This window comes from Mastigoproctus giganteus, chromosome 10 (genome assembly GCF_048544385.1).
Source record: "Mastigoproctus giganteus isolate SK-2022 chromosome 10, ASM4854438v1, whole genome shotgun sequence".
In the NCBI taxonomy this organism is placed as follows: domain Eukaryota; kingdom Metazoa; phylum Arthropoda; class Arachnida; order Uropygi; family Thelyphonidae; genus Mastigoproctus; species Mastigoproctus giganteus.
In genome coordinates, this window is record NC_143584.1 from 125,454,866 (window position 1) to 125,471,960 (window position 17,095).

The 17,095-nt window shown below is 39.5% G+C and overlaps 1 protein-coding gene across 1 annotated transcript in view; it reads left to right on the forward strand.

Annotated features, from left to right (window-relative positions):
• LOC150079270 (echinoderm microtubule-associated protein-like CG42247) overlaps window positions 1–17,095 on the forward strand; it is a 202,901-nt gene that overhangs the window by 15,681 nt on the left and 170,125 nt on the right. The window contains exon 2 of the mRNA XM_090383013.1: window positions 7,871–8,051. Within this exon, the coding sequence (XP_090239139.1) occupies window positions 7,871–8,051 (181 nt within the window). The remainder of the gene's footprint in view (window positions 1–7,870; window positions 8,052–17,095) is intronic.

Below are 17,095 nucleotides of genomic sequence, written 5' to 3' on the forward strand. Positions count from 1 at the left end.
ACAGGTGGTCACCTTAATTAACAAGAAGAAGAGCAGAGCAGCGCCATTAATATTCTCTATCTTCTACCACTCAACCATCCCTTTATCCACTCCTGTTTTTGGTAGACATTTAAAGGGTGTCTCAAAAATACACGGCATAACTTCAGGAATGAGTTCCTCATATGTAGACAATAAAAATATTTTATATCAACGTAGTTCCGAGTTATTAACCGGAATGTCTTATCTCCCGCAGGTGATTTTTCCTTCATCACAAAGTACTGACAAAATGTGGTGGTTTTCCATTCCGACCATGTACTCAAATCAGGAGCAAGCGGATATCACTTTATGTACGGTTTGGCGGACGGCAATGCTCTGGAGGCTCGTCGTTTGTACCACGAGAGGTTCCCAGAACGAAGATGTCCAGACAGGAAAACGTTTGAAGGCATCCATCGCCGCCTTTGTGAACATGGGACCTTTACACCTCGTGCTGCCGACAGAGGACGACCAAGATCTACGACTCCTGAAGTAGAGGAGGAGATTTTGAATGTTGTGCATGCCACTCCTGGAATCAGCACACGCAGAATAGCAATGCAACTGGCTGTTCAACGTTCGACTATTTGGGGAGTGTTGCGAGAACACCAACTGTATCCTTACCATCTGCAACGGGTACAGGCCTTGTCACCAGCAGATTACCCTGCGCGAGTAATGATCTGCCAATGGTTCTTGCAGCAGCGTGGTACAACACCTCTCTTTCCTGCCTTAGTGATATTCACAGATGAAGCACAGTTCACACAAGACGGAATCCAAACTTTCACAATCAGCATGTATGGGCTGAGGAAAACCCACATGCAATTCTTCCATCACATCACCAACAGCAGTTCAGCCTCAACATCTGGGCGGCTGTTTTTTGGTGATAAGTTATTTGGGCCTCATGTACTTCCAAATAACCTCACAGGGCAGGCGTACAGAAACTTTCTGGAAAACAACATGCTTGATTTCTTGGACGACACGCCACTGATCATTCGTCAACGAGTACACTTCATGCACGATAGCGCTCCCGCACATTTCAGCCACCTAGCCCGCAATTACGTGAATCGAAGGTTTCCTGGTCAGTGGATAGGTAGAAGTGGACCAACTGCCTGGCCTCCACGTTCACTGATTTAAACCCACTAGATTTCTTCTTGTGGGGCCATTTAAAGTCATTGGTGTATTCGACTCCGGTAGCTGATGTGGAAACTCTCCGCAATCGAATTGTGGCAGGTTGTGAGACAATACGAAACATGCCAGGAATTTGGCATCGTCTTCGCGAGTCCATGAGACGTCGATGTGAGGCCTGGCAGAAGGTGGACATTTTGAACAATTACTATAAGGTGATATGAACAGTTAAGTGTCATAGACAGACCTTCAAAACGCGGAAACCAAGCATTTCTGGAACTATGTTGATATAAAATATTTTTATTGTCTACATATGAGGAACTCATTCCTGAAGTTATGCCGTGTATTTTTGAGATACCCTGTATATCAGTGTGAATGTCTTTCTTGACAGTATAGTGGTTTTTCCTTTCACTCATTTTAGGATTTCGTACTATATTCGAACTGCCTGTGAATACCTACCTATATAGACATAATCCCCAACAAACCGTTTGAACTAGAACCGTATGAATAAGAACTGGCGCATTACTAAAACTTATCAAGAGCAGAAACTGGTGTAGTTGTAAAGGCTGGAACAGCATTTGTGTTTTGAGGTAAAGGGAAAGGGTTACTGCAATGGAAAGCAAAGGCAGATCCAGCCGTTGGGGTAATAACCGGAACACTGATTATTTCTGGATATAATGCAGAAGCAGAACATGCAGTGTCCTATCATCCTGTGGTGTACCTGCTTTCAGCCCAGGGTGAGGGGGCAGTAAAAGGAATAGAGAAAAGGACAAAGTTACGTAAAAATAAATCATATTGCAGCACGGTCCAAGCTCATATTTATTCACCACTGTGAACGTGCAAGGATCAAAGCACAGAATGGACGGGAACGTTCCCAAATGCCAACCCAGTTTGTCATACGCATCGGTAATATTATGTACACGAGCTGTCTACCGTCCCATTACCCTGATGAACATTCTATTTTCAAGTCTTAGCTAGAATATATTTTTAGAATGATTTTAGAAGATAATCACCATTATTTCTCTTATATCCGATCTGTTGTTTTGGAAAAATGATCATTTCAGTATATTTTGTTGGGAATGATTAGAAACAGTTATTGGGTCACACTGTTGCTGAACCATTACAGCTAAACGCGATCGTTATTCCCAAAGGGTGGATTTTCGGATAATGCATATTTCGTTTTCAAGAGCATAATCTGAAGTTATCTGGTGGTTGTTTTTGTTAAAGTTAAAGGCTATGAGGTGACAATACAAGTATATAATGATTGCAAATTGAGTATATTCTTGCATGGTTTTCTTGTTTTACCCCGTTAGACCTCCTCGAAATCTTGGGATCGTAAACCAGAAAATCCCGAGATTCAGGGTGGAGAGGAAGGAAGAAAACCATGTAACTCTTGATTAAGACCCAGTAACTCAACTACGGTGCGAAAAATGCCTATGAAAATGCCTCCCTCTTGACAAAATTCGAACACAAGCCATTCCACATGATATGAAAGACGATGATTGTAACCACTGAGGTACATGTGAAAGTGTATAATTTCAACCAAAAGATGCATATGTACCGTATGTCATATTAGGGCCACCCGATTATTATTATTATTATTATTAGCTGTATAAAAAAAATTCTGAATTACCCTGAGAGAGAGAGAGAGAGAGAGAGAGAGAGAGAGAGAGAGAGAGAGAGAGAGAGAGAGAATCAACAAGAAAGAGAAGAATGATGATATCCAGCGCTCAGGACTCTGGGTGTGTCAAGCCCATACTCACCAGATGAGCCCCTACCTCATCTACTCGTGCGTATTATGTCTGTAAATTCCGTGTGTTCTCTGGTCGGTTTGCCTGTTTTTCTGGACGAAATTCTCACCTGAATGGAATATCCATAAAAGTTTCTCGTATCATTAACAGGATTCGAACTTGGGCCTTATCCACTCTGTGTGGAAAGAACAGTGGTTTTAAACACTGTGATGCATGCAAAGATTATACATAATTTGAATAAAGGTGCATGACTCAGCATATCTTCCCAACTTTGCGCACAAAGAAGACAGCTCTTAGATAACTCAAATCTGCCGAAAAACCTGTGGTGATCAGGAAGAATGTCCTGCAATCAAAAATGTTCACAATAAACACAAGGGTGAGACTTGACAGTGTCGTGTGTGAACAAAGACCGCCGATTTATTAAATACTAAATACGCTGCTGTTATTCTCTCTCTCCCTTGTAGATGATACAAAGGTTGGCAGGGTGGTTAATGACAATAATCAAGATATGCTACTGCAACAAGATCTAGAAAAAATTAGGCAGATGGGCTGAGAAACGATAATAGAAGATTAATGTTGACAAATACAAAGTACTGCATATGGGTAGCAATAATTCCAAAGTTACGTACCAACTGCGTGGTATTACACTCAGGGTAGCGGAACATGAAAAAGACCTGAGAGTAATTGTGCAGTCAGATGTGAAGTTCTCTGAGTAGTGCAGACAGTCTGCCAGGACTTTTGTTAGAGAGGATAAGGAGGTGATTATCCTATTGTACAAGGTAATGGTTAAGCTGAATCTTGAATACTGCATACAGGTTTGGAAGGACGTAGGTCTACTGGAACGGATGCAGAGAAGAGCAATGAGATAGGTTAAGGAAACGAAAGGGTAGTCTTATCAAGAAAGGCCTCATTTTGCAAATTGCAGTCTGGAGACTAAACGCCTGCAAGGTGATCTGATCGAGGTATTTAAGGCTTTGTATTGAGCAAGCTCAATGCTGATGGCATTCTTCTTCTTGAGGAAGTAAATTCAAATTGAGGAAGGATAGTTGCATGACAGATGTGTGGAGGTTTGCCTTCGGCCAACGGGTAGTTGATTGTTGGAACGAACTTCCATCTGGTGTTGTGGAAATAGGTAGTTTGAATAAATTCAAGGAAGAACTAGACAAATTATTGGAGGGGATGGACAGGTGACGTGGGAATTTTGTTTTTTTTTTCTTTTGTAGCTCTTGCTTTAAAGCTTGCTTTCTTGCGTCATATCGCGGGATTTTTTTTTTTTTTTTTTCTTTTGTAGCTCTTGCTTTCTTTCGTCGTGTGCCACTCTACTACTAATAATAAATAATAATGTAATTTTTTTAAAATTCCTTTTAGTGTGGTCGCCCCTGAGTATAAACCGAAAATTAATTCATTTTATTCTTTTATGAAATACGCATGTAGTTGATAAATAAAATAAATAAATTCCATGCACGATATTAAATACGCATTTTGGTCTAGCGCATGTACCTTCGGCATTTCGAAAGTCCAATGCTGGGTCACAGAACAGTAAGATTAGTAATTAGTAAGAAGATTAGTAGTAAGATCTTACTACTATGTGCATCAGATCAAAGTTTCACTATCATCACAGTTTTAACGCCAAACCAGTTATCGCAACCAGCACAGTTTTGTATGGCATTTGGATTTGGATATGAGTAACATATCCAATATATAACAATAACGCGTCCATATCTCTGTGGAATGCTGCATTTTATTGGATTTTAGGCGCATCATCTACTTAGTCCATATATTTCCCTATTATGTATTATGTTTGTATTAGCGTGTGTTTGTTTAGGGGACAATTTGTATGTTGTGCGGGCTTTAAAAATCCAAAACAATTCACGGGAAAAATTCTGCTTCTTCTACCTGAGGCCGGCTAACTACATCATTGATTGAAGAAGAAGCTTTTAAAAATTCTCCCATGTCATCTTGAGACTTTAACTTAGACCTCTTGAAACGACGGACAAGTGTCGAAACCACTGTACTAAGGTGCCCAAAGTTTGAGGTGCGTACCAGGCGGATCACTTGTATTTTTTTTGTTGGGGGGGGGAGGGAGGTTGTCGTTTTTATGAAATACTTTTTTTAATGAAATATGGTTCCTAGGCTGGTTCATTGTTGTAGTATGCACATTAGCAACTTAAGCCGCATAATATCGTGTAAATTGCATGTTTTCAGTGGACGATTTGTTTTTTGCTAGACAAAAACCCGAGTTTCCAGGAGAAAAAACACGCCACCCTCGACAGACGGATTTATCAGCCTCGTTGTGAACAAAAACCCATGAAAATTCTTTTCGTCATTGACGGGATTCGAACTTGGGTATTTTCCACCTGGTATGAGGAGCACAGTGATTATACCAACTGTATTACCCACGAGAGTAACGAAAATGGTCAAACAACCATTTTTGTTGCCCTCCCGCTGCAATCCCGCTCCTGACCACCCGGCTATGATCTGCCTTTCCCTCAAAACCCCTCGTCAAACAAACCATCCCCAGTAATCCAGGTATGAAGCATCTTTTATTTCTGTCTTTGATGTTAGATATATTGAAGTGTATATTAATTTGTATGTACGAGGTGTGGCAATAAAGTTCCCGGACTGGTGCAATAAAAAAACACAGTGAAGGAGCCCAAAAATGGTTTTGTTTTTAATTCATAGTAATCTCAACCTCACTGAATGCCCTTATTGCACCTTTCAAAAAATTTCTGAAAAGAGTTAGTGAAGGCTACCAAAGTGATGATATTCAGTTTGGCGGTTACCTTTTTGTTTAAGTCCTCAACATCCCGTATTCTCTTTCCTTTGAGGGTAGTTTTCAACTTGGGAAAGAGGAAGAAGTGCGCTGGTGCTAGATCGGGAGAGTGTGGTGGATGGTTGATTTGCACGATGCTATGTTTCGTTATAAATATCTTCACAACTAATGTGACATAGGTGGTGGAATTGTCATGCAGCAAGAAAAAAAATAGTAAGGGAAACTGCAGCCATTATCAACCCACTGCAGGATGGAAGCCTCCATAACAATTCATGTTGAGGGAAATGGACCATAATCTGCCACGCTGGTCCAGTGTGGGTTGGCAGATCGACCGTATTTAGCAGTCAGGGGCTTGAACCTCTGTCTACTCAAAGAGCGTGTGCCACTGCACTCCCGCTCCTGACCACCCGGCTGTGATATGCCTTTCTCTCGAAATTGTGGCCTCACCTTGGAAATGCATTTCAGTAGGCATTGAAGCACCTGCATATATAACGCAGCATTGGCTCTCTCCCCTTCAGGTACAAATTTCTTGTGAACCACACCGTTTACCAAAAAACATCATCAGCATTGTTTTAATCGTGGCGTTCTTTTGCTGATGATTTTGAATTTCACTGCACGCACTGACGCTTCATGTCTGGGTCGTACTGAAACACCCGACAAGCATTTTCAGTGACAATATGGTTGAGAAAATTAAGATGAAGCTCTTATTAGCCTCTGCTCATCTGTGAGGCTGTGTGGCACAAATTATCCATAGACCCTTCTCTCCCCTAAATCTTCATTCAGAATTTGACTAATCGTCTTTTTATTCATATCCAACTCATCAGTCATCATTGTTATGGTAAAAATGATTGCTTGCCACAATTTCCCCGAGCTTTTACAACTCTGTCCTCATTTCGAGAGGCTGATGGATGATCACTACTTGGGTCATCATGAACATCCTCATGGCTGTCTTTGAAACTGCTTATACATTTAATATCATCATGTTTCATCACCATAAATAGTTTTTAACATTTTATGTTTCTGTTGCAGATTTTGCACTATATCATAAAGTTTAAAGCAAAATTTAATATTCATTCTTTGATCCATTGCAAAATTGTGACATGGAATTTTAATGCTACTAATGAAACTTGCAACTTGTCAGCCTATTTCACAATCTCTGTACCATCATCTATTGCAGAAAGTTTGAACTACGAGATACCACATCAGTACGTGTATATTTTTAAACCTATCGAACATGACCGCAACAGCTCCAGTCCGGTAACTTTTTTGCCACACCTCATATACTCAAATCTTTTTTTTTGCACTCCTACTGGAAAAGAGGGTGCGCGTGAAATTTAGGAAATATTTTAATTGTGCAAGGTATAAAAGTTTGGGAAATTGCATTATGCTTTTGTGGAGGACTTTTTAATATGTCAAAAAAAAAATAAATAAAATAAAATACAGTTACTACTCTGTACAGTTCAAATAAGTTAACCCCAATGGCTCACATCTGGCGAGTATGGGCTTAGCATACCCAAGGTCCTGGGCTGGATATCATCATTCTTCTCTCTCTCTCGGGCGCCTCCGTAGCCAGGTGGGAAGGAGCAGCAGTGCGTAGCATATGCTTCTTGATTAGACCGGGGTTCGAGCCCGTCACCACCAAATACAGAGTATGCGGAAAGGTCAAGGAATGACCACCGCATATCCCGGAGCAATATGGCCTTAGTTGCTAATGCTCCTAAAAACCAAATAACAAACAACAAACAAACATCATTCTTCTCTTTCTTGGTGATTCCTCTCTCTCTCTCTCTCTCTCTCTCTCTCTCACTCTCTCACAGGGTAACTCAGGAATTTTTTTTTTGGTGCAGCATTTTTTTATGCTGGTGCAGCATAAGCCTCAGGCTTCCTTGCACCATATGGCTAATAATAATAATAATAAGTTAATGGGTCATGGTCAGGTAATAAGTTGAACCATGTAGCTGAATAAATAGGATTAAAATACAGTCCAGGACCACGACAAAATTTGGGACCTTTTTATGCTACATATGATGGCAGGCTTGGGTAAATCTAATAAAATTAATCTGTTAAAATAATTCATTAAATTAATACTGTAATTAGTATATATATAGAATTCATAAATAGTTAATTATATGAAGTCTTGCAAGTGAACATCATACTATTACAACTATTAAACTTCAGTCTTTCATTCTTTTTATTATTTTTGTTTAAACAGGTAAGAAGCTTTTCTCAGCTAAGAAATCATCTTCGAAAGTGTGAAATATTTTATTTAGATATAGAGGATAGCAAATCACCATACATTGATAAAGAAGGGGAAGGTCATTTTAATTTTAACTTAGATGGAGGAAGAATTGGAAGTGGCATGGTTCAAGCGGCCAGTCTACCAAATTTATATGGTATGTATCAAAATGCTTTACCACTGTTATGTCGCTTAACATTATTTATTGAAACTCATTATTATAGAGAATTATTTGTAGAAAACTGGAATTAACGCTATATAATTGTTATATCACCTAATATTCTTTATTGAAAAACGTCATCATCCAATTTGTAGAAAATTGGGCATAATATTCTGTCACAAGTTGGTTGGTTGGTTTTTAGGAGCATTAGCAACTAAGGCCATATTGCTCCGGGATATGCAGTGGTCATTCCTTGACTTTTCCGCATCCTCCGTATTTGGTGGTGACGGGCTCGAACCCCGGTCTAATCAAGAAGCGTGTGCTGCGCACTGCTGCTCCTTCCCACCTGGCTATGGAGGCGCCATTCTGTCACAAGTAAGGATTACCTTAACATCACTGAAGGTTACTTAACAATAGATAGGTGGAACAGGACCAGGGTATGTCTGCTAGGGGCAAAGGTTGATGACGTTGTAGAGCAGATATCATCTTTTAAGGGCACAAAAGGTGATATAGTTGTACACTTGGCACTAATGATATCAAGAGTAGGAGACCGGCAGAATTACTTAACAAGTAGTCACTGTTAAAAAAAAGCCGTGAATTAGGGTTGAATTTAAAAGTGTCTGCAATTCTGCCCAGACACGATAGGAGGGAGTATATGATGAGAGCCTTGTCGATCAATTCGGCCCTGGAAAGATTGTGCAAGGCTCAAGGGGTAGAATTTTTTTTTTCAGCCTGGACTGTACTTGTTAACAGGAGAGACTGCTTCTACAGGGATGGGATACACTTAAATAGAAAGGGTGCAAGAATATTTGCTGATGCTATTGAGGCAGTGTTAAGTGGATCAGAAAACTGCTAGCTTGGCTTGGGGGGGGATACAAAGACTAATAGATTAACAGTAGCCACTGACAGAGGTGAAAGTGATTCTTGCACTGCTTCTATTGGAATGAGCAGAAGCCTGAAAAACAAGATGCAGGATATTTCAGAGGCTGCTGGGAGTCATTACGGTACAAGTAAACACATAGATTGTGTTAGGGTAGCTAAGAATAGAAACAGGTGCATGTATACTTACGTGTACACCAATGCTAGGAGTTTGTTAAATAAATTTGATGAATTTGAGGTATTGCTCAAAGCATCAAAGGCAGATAATATTGGGATATCAGAGATGTGGTGTCACACAGATATAAGGAATGCAGAACTGGAATTTGGGGAGTACAACGTCCACAGAAAGGATAGACAGGATAGAAGGGAGGAGCGGTTATGCTATTAGTTAAGAAACACATAAAATCCAAGGAAGTGAAGCCAGTCGACATCGCTGGACAGTGCAGTGTCGAGTCAGTTTGGTGTGACCTAAGTCTACCCCTTGAGCCTTGTGCAAGGCTCAAGGGGTAGAATTTTTTTCAGCCTGGACTGTACTTGTTAACAGGAGAGATTGCTTCTACAGGGATGGGATACACTTAAATAGAAAGGGTGCAAGAATATTTGCTGATGCTATCGAGGCAGTGTTAGGTGGGTCGGAAAACTGCTAGCTTGGGGGGAGACAAAGACCAATAGATTGACAGTAGCCACTGGCAGAGGTGAAAGAGATTCTTGCACTGCTTCTATTAGAATGAGCAGAAGCCTGAAAAACAAGATGCATGGTATTTCAGAGACTGCTGGGAGCCATTGCGGTACAATTAAACACATGGGTTGTGTTAGGGTAGCTAAGAATAGAAACAGGTGCAGGTATACTTGTGTGTACACCAATGCTAGGAGTTTAGTAAATAAATTTGATGAATTTGAGGTATTGCTCAAAACATCAAAGGCAGATATTGTTGGGATATCAGAGACGTGGTGTCACACAGATATAAAGGATGCAGAACTGCAATTTGGGGAGTACAACGTCTACAGAAAGGATAGACAGGATAGGAAGGGGGGAGGGGTTATGCTATTAGTTAAGAAACACATAAAAACCAAGGAAGTGAAGCCAGTCGACATCGCTGGACAGTGCAGTGTTGAGTCAGTTTGGTGTGACATAAGCATTGGGAGATCAAAATTGAGAGTAGGAGTGTGCTATAGGCCTAATGACTCTGATGAGTATAATAAGGAACTGTACAGGGAAATAGAGTGGGCCAGTAAATCAGAGAGTCTTATAATGGGAGATTTTAATTTCCCAGATATTGACTGGAATTTGGGGGCTGGTTACTCACGCACTAGCAGGGCTTTTGTGGATTTATTGGATGATTGTTTTCTACATCAGCATGTTCGGGAGGCAACTAGAGGGAGTAATACTCTTGATTTGATTATCAGCAGTGATTCTTCATGCATTAAGAATCTGCAGATAAATGAACCACTAGGTGGCAGTGATCACAGTGTGCTGAAGTGGGATTTACTCAAAGAGGTAACTACCATTAGGGGTAAAGGGAAAGGTTATTGCTTCCGTAAAGGCGACTACAATGGACTGAGACAGTATTTAAATTCTATACAGTGGGACCAACTGATGATGTTACCAACAGCAAATTCAAAATGGGAAGCATTCAAAGAACTTATCTTGGAAGCTACTAGGCTTTACATACCAACTAAGAAATACTGTTCAAGGTTTAGGCCAAAATGGATGTCAGATGAACTAATGAGGCATATGGCAGAGAAGAAAAATGCATGGGATACTTACAAATTAACACATGACACAGAAGCCTATGATAGATACAAGTTGATATGCAACCAAGTTACAAAGGAGGTTAGGCAGGCGAAGGCAGATTACGAGAAATCCTTGGCAAGGGATGCAAAGAAAAACAGCAAAGAGTTCTTTACTTATGTAAACTCTAAAAGGAAGGGGATGAATCAGATTGGTCCACTTGATATTGATGATCCTGCTCAGGTAGCTAACAAACTAAATGAATATTTTGCATCGACATTCACGCATGAGGAGTTATTCAGCAAGGGGAATGCCAGAGGTGTATTCAACTCTAGCAGTAAGCTACAGAATCTTGAAATAACTGGGAGTAAAGTGGAGGAGAAACTGTTGAAGATAAACACAAGAAAGGCACCCGGGGTGGATGGGATCTATCCAGATATATTAAAGGAGGCAGCAAAGGAAGTAAGCAAACCCTTAGTCATAATTATGAGAGCTTCCTTGGACTCAGGGGAGGTACCCATAGACTGGAAATGTGCAAATGTGACCCCAATTCACAAAGGAGGATCAAAGGCTGACACAAGTAATTATAGACCTGTGAGCTTAACTTCTGTTCCAGGAAAATTAATGGAGGCACTGGTTAAAGAAGCACTGCAGGATCATTTAGACAAGACTTCAATTATAGCTCAGACACAGCATGGTTTTGTTAAGGGGAAGTCTTGCCTGACCAACTTGATTGGATACTATGATGCAGTCACAAAAGAACTGGATGCAGGGAATAACTTTGATATTATATACTTGGATCTTAGAAAGGCTTTTGATACTGTTGCACATGGAAGACTGCTACACAAATTGGAGCAGTGTGACATTGGAGGCAAATTGCTGCTATGGATAAAGGGGTGGTTGAGGGAGAGAAGACAGAGAGTGGTAATCAATGGACACTGCTCATCGTGGACTAATGTTATTAGTGGAGTCCCTCAGGGTTCAGTGTTGGGTCCATTATTGTTTTCTGTATTTATAAATGATATTGATGATGGTATATCAAGCTTAATGTCCAAGTTTGCAGACGATACAAAGGTTGGCAGGGTTGTCAAGGACACTACTGACACTATGCTGCTGCAACAGGATCTGGAAAGGTTGAGCAGATGGGCTGAGAGGTGGCAAATGAAGTTTAACATTCACAAATGTAAAGTACTACATATGGGAAACAGCAACCCCAGAGCAACGTATCAACTCTGTGGTACTACACTGACAGTGGTAGAGAATGAAAGGGACTTGGGGGTGATTGTGCAGTCAGATATGAAGTTCTCTGAGCAGTGCAGACGGGCTGCAAGAGTAGCTCATGGAGTATTGTCAATGATATACAGGAATTTTTCCAGCAGGGATAAGGAGGTGATTATTCCATTGTATAAGGCAATGGTCAGGCCACACCTAGAGTACTGTATACAGGTCTGGAGGCCTCATTTCAAGAAGGATGTAGAGCTGCTGGAACGAGTACAGAGAAGGGCAACAAGATTAGTGAATGGAACAAAGGGGTGCTCTTACGAAGAAAGGCTTAAGTTTTGCAAATTACAGTGTCTAGAGACTAGGCACCAGCGAGGTGATCTGATAGAGGTGTATAAAGCCTTGAATGGTTTAAGCATGCTCAATGCTGATGGGATTCTTCCTCTAGCTCAGAAAAATCACCTGAGAGGGCATAAATTCAAATTGAGGAAAGACAGATGTAGGATAGACGTGCGGAAATTTGCCTTTAGCCAGCGGGTGGTTGGTTGGTGGAACAGACTTCCATCCCTTGTGGTGGAGGTTGATAGCCTAAATAAGTTTAAGGCTCAGCTGGACAGGTATTTTGAACGAACAGAGGGGTGAAATGGAAGTGGGTTTTTTTTTTTTTTTTTTGGCTGATGCTGCATAAGCTTGCCTTCTTGCATCAAATGCCTCTACTAATGCTAAGCATTTCAAGATCAAAATTGAGAGTAGGAGTGTGCTATAGGCTTAATGACTCTTATAATAAGAAACTGTACAGGGAAATAGAGTGGGCCAGTACATCAGAGTCTTATAATGGGGGATTTTAATTTCCCAGATATTGACTGGAATTTGTGGTCTGGTCACTCACACACTAGCAAGGCTTTTGTGGATTTATTGGATGATTGTTTTCTACATCAGCATGTTCGGGAGGCAACTAGAGGGAGTAATACTCTTGATTTGATTATCAGTAGTGATTCTTCATGCATTAAGAATCTGCAGATAAACGAACCACTAAGTGGCAGTGATCACAGTGTGCTGAAGTGGGACTTACTCAAAGAGGTAACTACCATTAGGGGTAAAGGGAAGGGTTATTGCTTTCGTAAAGGCAACTACGATGGTCTGAGACAGTACTTAAATTCTATACAGTGGGACCAACTGATGATGTTACCAACAGCAAATTCAAAATGGGAAGCATTAGAAGAACTTATCTTGGAAGCTACTAGGCTTTACATACCAACTAAGAAATATTGTTCAAGTTTTATTCCTAAATGGATGTCAGATGAACTAATGAGAAATATGGCAGAGAAGAAAAATGCATGGGATACATACAAATTAACACGTGACACAGAAGCCTGTGATAGATACAAGTTGATCTGTAACCAAGTTACAAAGGAGGTTAGGCAGGCGAACGCAGATTACGAGAAATTTTGGCAAGGGATGCAAAGAAGAACAGCAAAGAGTTCTTTACTTATGTAAACTCTAGAAGGAAGGGGATGAATCAGATTGGTCCACTTGATATCGATGGGTCAACTATAGATGATCCTGCTCAGGTAGCTAACAAACTAAATGAATATTTTGCATCGACATTCACACACGTGGAGTTATTCAGCGAGGGGAATTCCAGAGGTGTATTCAACTCTGGCAGTAAGCTAGAGAATCTTGTAATAACTGAGAGTAAAGTGGAGGAGAAATTGTTGAAGATAAACACAAGAAAGGCACCCGGGGTGGATGGGATCTATCCAGTTATATTAAAGGACTCAGCAAAGGAAGTAAGCGAACCCTTAGCCATAATTATGAGAGCTTCCTTGGACTCAGGGGAGGTACCCACAGACTGGAGATGTGCAAATGTGACTCCAATTCACAAAGGAGGATCAAAGGCTGACACAAGTAATTATAGACCTGTGAGTTTAACTTCTGTTCCAGGAAATTTAATGGAGGCACTGGTTAAAGAAGCACCGCAGGATCATCTAGACAAGACTTCAGTTGTAGCTCGGACACAGCATGGTTTTGTTAAGGGGAAGTCTTGCCTGACCAATTCTATTGGATACTATGATGCAGTCACAAAAGAACTGGATGCAGGGAATAACTTTGATATTATATACTTGGATCTTAGAAAGGCTTTTTATACTGTTGCACATGGAAGACTGCTGCACAAATTGGAGCAGTGTGGCATTGGAGGCAAATTGCTGCTATGGTAATGGGGTGGTTGAGGGGGAGAAGACAGAGAGTGGTAATCGATGGACACTGCTCATCGTGGACTAATGTTATTAGTGGAGTCCCTCAGGGTTCAGTGTTATGTCCATTATTGTTTTCTGTATTTATAAATGATATTGATGATGGTATATCAAGGTTAATGTCCAAGTTTGCAGAAGATACAAAGGTTGACAGGGTTGTCAAGTACACTACTGACACTATGCTGCTCCAACAGGATCTGGAAAGGTTGAGCAGATGGGCAAATGAAGTTTAACGTTGACAAATGTAAAGTACTACATATGGGAAACAGCAACCCCAGAGCAACGTATCAACTCTGTGGTACTACACTGACAGTAGTAGAGAATGAAAAAGACCTGGGGGTAATTGTGCAGGCAGATATGAAGTTCTCTGAGCAGTGCAGATGGGCTGCAAGAGTAGCTCATGGTGTCTTGTCAATGATATACAGGAATTTTTCTAGCAGGAATAAGGAGATGATTATTCTCTTGTATAAGGCAATGGTCAGGCCACACCTAGAGTACTGTCTACAGGTCTGGAGGCCTCATTTCAAGAAGGATGTAGAGCTGCTGGAACGAGTACAGAGAAGGGCAACAAGATTAGTGAATGGAACAAAGGGGTGCTCTTACGAAGAAAGGCTTAAGCTTTGCAAATTACAGTGTCTGGAGACTAGGCACCAACGAGGATCTGATAGAGGTGTATAAAGCCTTGAAAGGTTTGAGCATGCTCAATGCTGATGGGATTCTTCCTCTAGCTCAGAATAATCACCTGAGAGGGCATAAATTCAAATTGAGAAAAGACAGAAGTAGGATAGACGTGCGGAAATTTGCCTTTAGCCAGCAGGTGGTTGGTTGGTGGAACAGACTTCCATCCCTTGTTGTGGAAGTTGATAGCCTAAATATATTTAAGGCTCAGCTGGACAGGTATTTCGAATGAACAGAGGGGTGAAGTGGAAGTGGTGTTTTTTTGGCTGATGCTGCATTAGCTTGCTTTCTTGCATCAAATGCCTCTACTAATGCTAATGCTAAGTTGAAAATGGATAATAAATGAATTGAAATTTTAACACAATTAAGAAAAGGAAGGTTTTCTTGCCTTTTTTACCAATGAATAATAGATTATACTTCATCAAACCTGGCTTTGAATATATGTTTGTTTATGATGTTAACCTCAAGTTTTGCATTGGTAATGAAAAATTATATATCATTCAAAAAGTCCCAATAAGAATCTGGTTTATAATATTATCCAGGAGTTAATTTTTAAATATGAAATTAAGTAATGATATTTTGCATAAATGACTAAACTGAAATTGTAAATTGGGATATTATAAGTTCATAGCGATAAGAATTGAACCAATAGTGTAATGAATAAAAGTTTCATGTGTGTTTTTATTACTTTGGGCATGTGTGATCAAACCAGATATAGGCCCCTTTCCCAACTATTCTTTGATTTTTTTGGACAGAATATTTGATCAAAATGATATTAAAAAAAAAGCATATAATTAATGGCTATCTAGAAGTTAAATTTATAGTCATAATACTAACCCTTAACATTTATGACATGCATTCTCATTATCTTTAAATAGTCAACTTTTCAATAACAGTTATTACAAATTAAATCATCATTCATAAATAATGCCTAAAAGTCCATACTTCAAGAGTAGGCCTGTATTACCAAATTAAATGTATGTGTAAATATTATTGATCAATTAAAGGATGTGAACAATTAATTTACAAAATTTGTATTGTTATTTTATTTATTTATATATTTATTTAACTTGAAATACTTAATTTGTAAAAGCTTGAATTGAATTTGTATGAATTCAGAAAATCATAATTGCAGCCCTGAAAACAGTACACATGGGGGAAAGGATAGAATTAGAGTAGTGAACTTATTAAAAGTCAGTGTTGCACAATTCAGCAACTACCTTAAAAAGTACCAGTTCTATATGCAGTGATAAAAACACAATAATTCACAACTTATACTAAATCTAAATCTATCCAAACAACTATTTCATATAGAACATATATGCCCCAGATTTCTTAGTTAATCAAATTGAGAACAAAGTGGTATGATCAAAGATCATTGCATACCTCTTTTAAGTGGCTCCTAAAAAATCAATAATATTGTGCAGTATTTCCTTAAAAGGCATTTTAATTTAGACCTCTATCAAGGAAAGTCTGCACCGAAAATATTATATAACAAGAAGTTATACGAAGTAATGCAGTTTGGTTAAAAATAAATAATAGTAAATATCCATTTTTTCACTAAGCAGCCAAGACCAGAAGAGTTCACAAATTCATGGTAACTGCATACATATTGAATTATTAATGGCATCTGCCTCAGTTGGATGAAATCAGCAATCTTCTAACTTGTGGCCATGCATGATAACCACTGGACCATGACCCTCCCAGTGGTTAGCAGATGAGGATGCTGCTAATAACAGACTAAACTAATTCTTATTTTTAAATAACTGATTGTTTTCTTTCATTGATTAACAATAATAATTAAGAATAATCATATCTTTAATTTCATAATAAAATATTTTTGAAAATTGGTCTTTATTGAAAGATATTTGAGAATGTGTTGGTAAATATTAGGAGTTAATACCATAGAAGTTTAGCATTTTTTTTTTTAAATTGATGTGCCAGCACCTACATGCGTGAAGTAGGATTTTCCACTCTTGCCTTTATAAAGAGCACAAAATGAAACTGTTTGCTGAACTCCGAACACAATGTGAGGTGCGCTCTGTCTCCAATTGCTCCCAATTTTGCGGAACTAGCAAATAAGATGGAACAGTGGAATTATACTCATTAGCTGGGACCTGGGTGATGAAATATTCATAGTGAATAATTACCAAATTTTTTGTGGCTGCTGAAATGTTTAGAGATGTTAAAAATAAAGACATTGTATCAAACATATTGTTTGTTTCCTATTTTTTTGCCGATCTCTCATCACTTGTCATATGTTTTCTGTGCAGTTA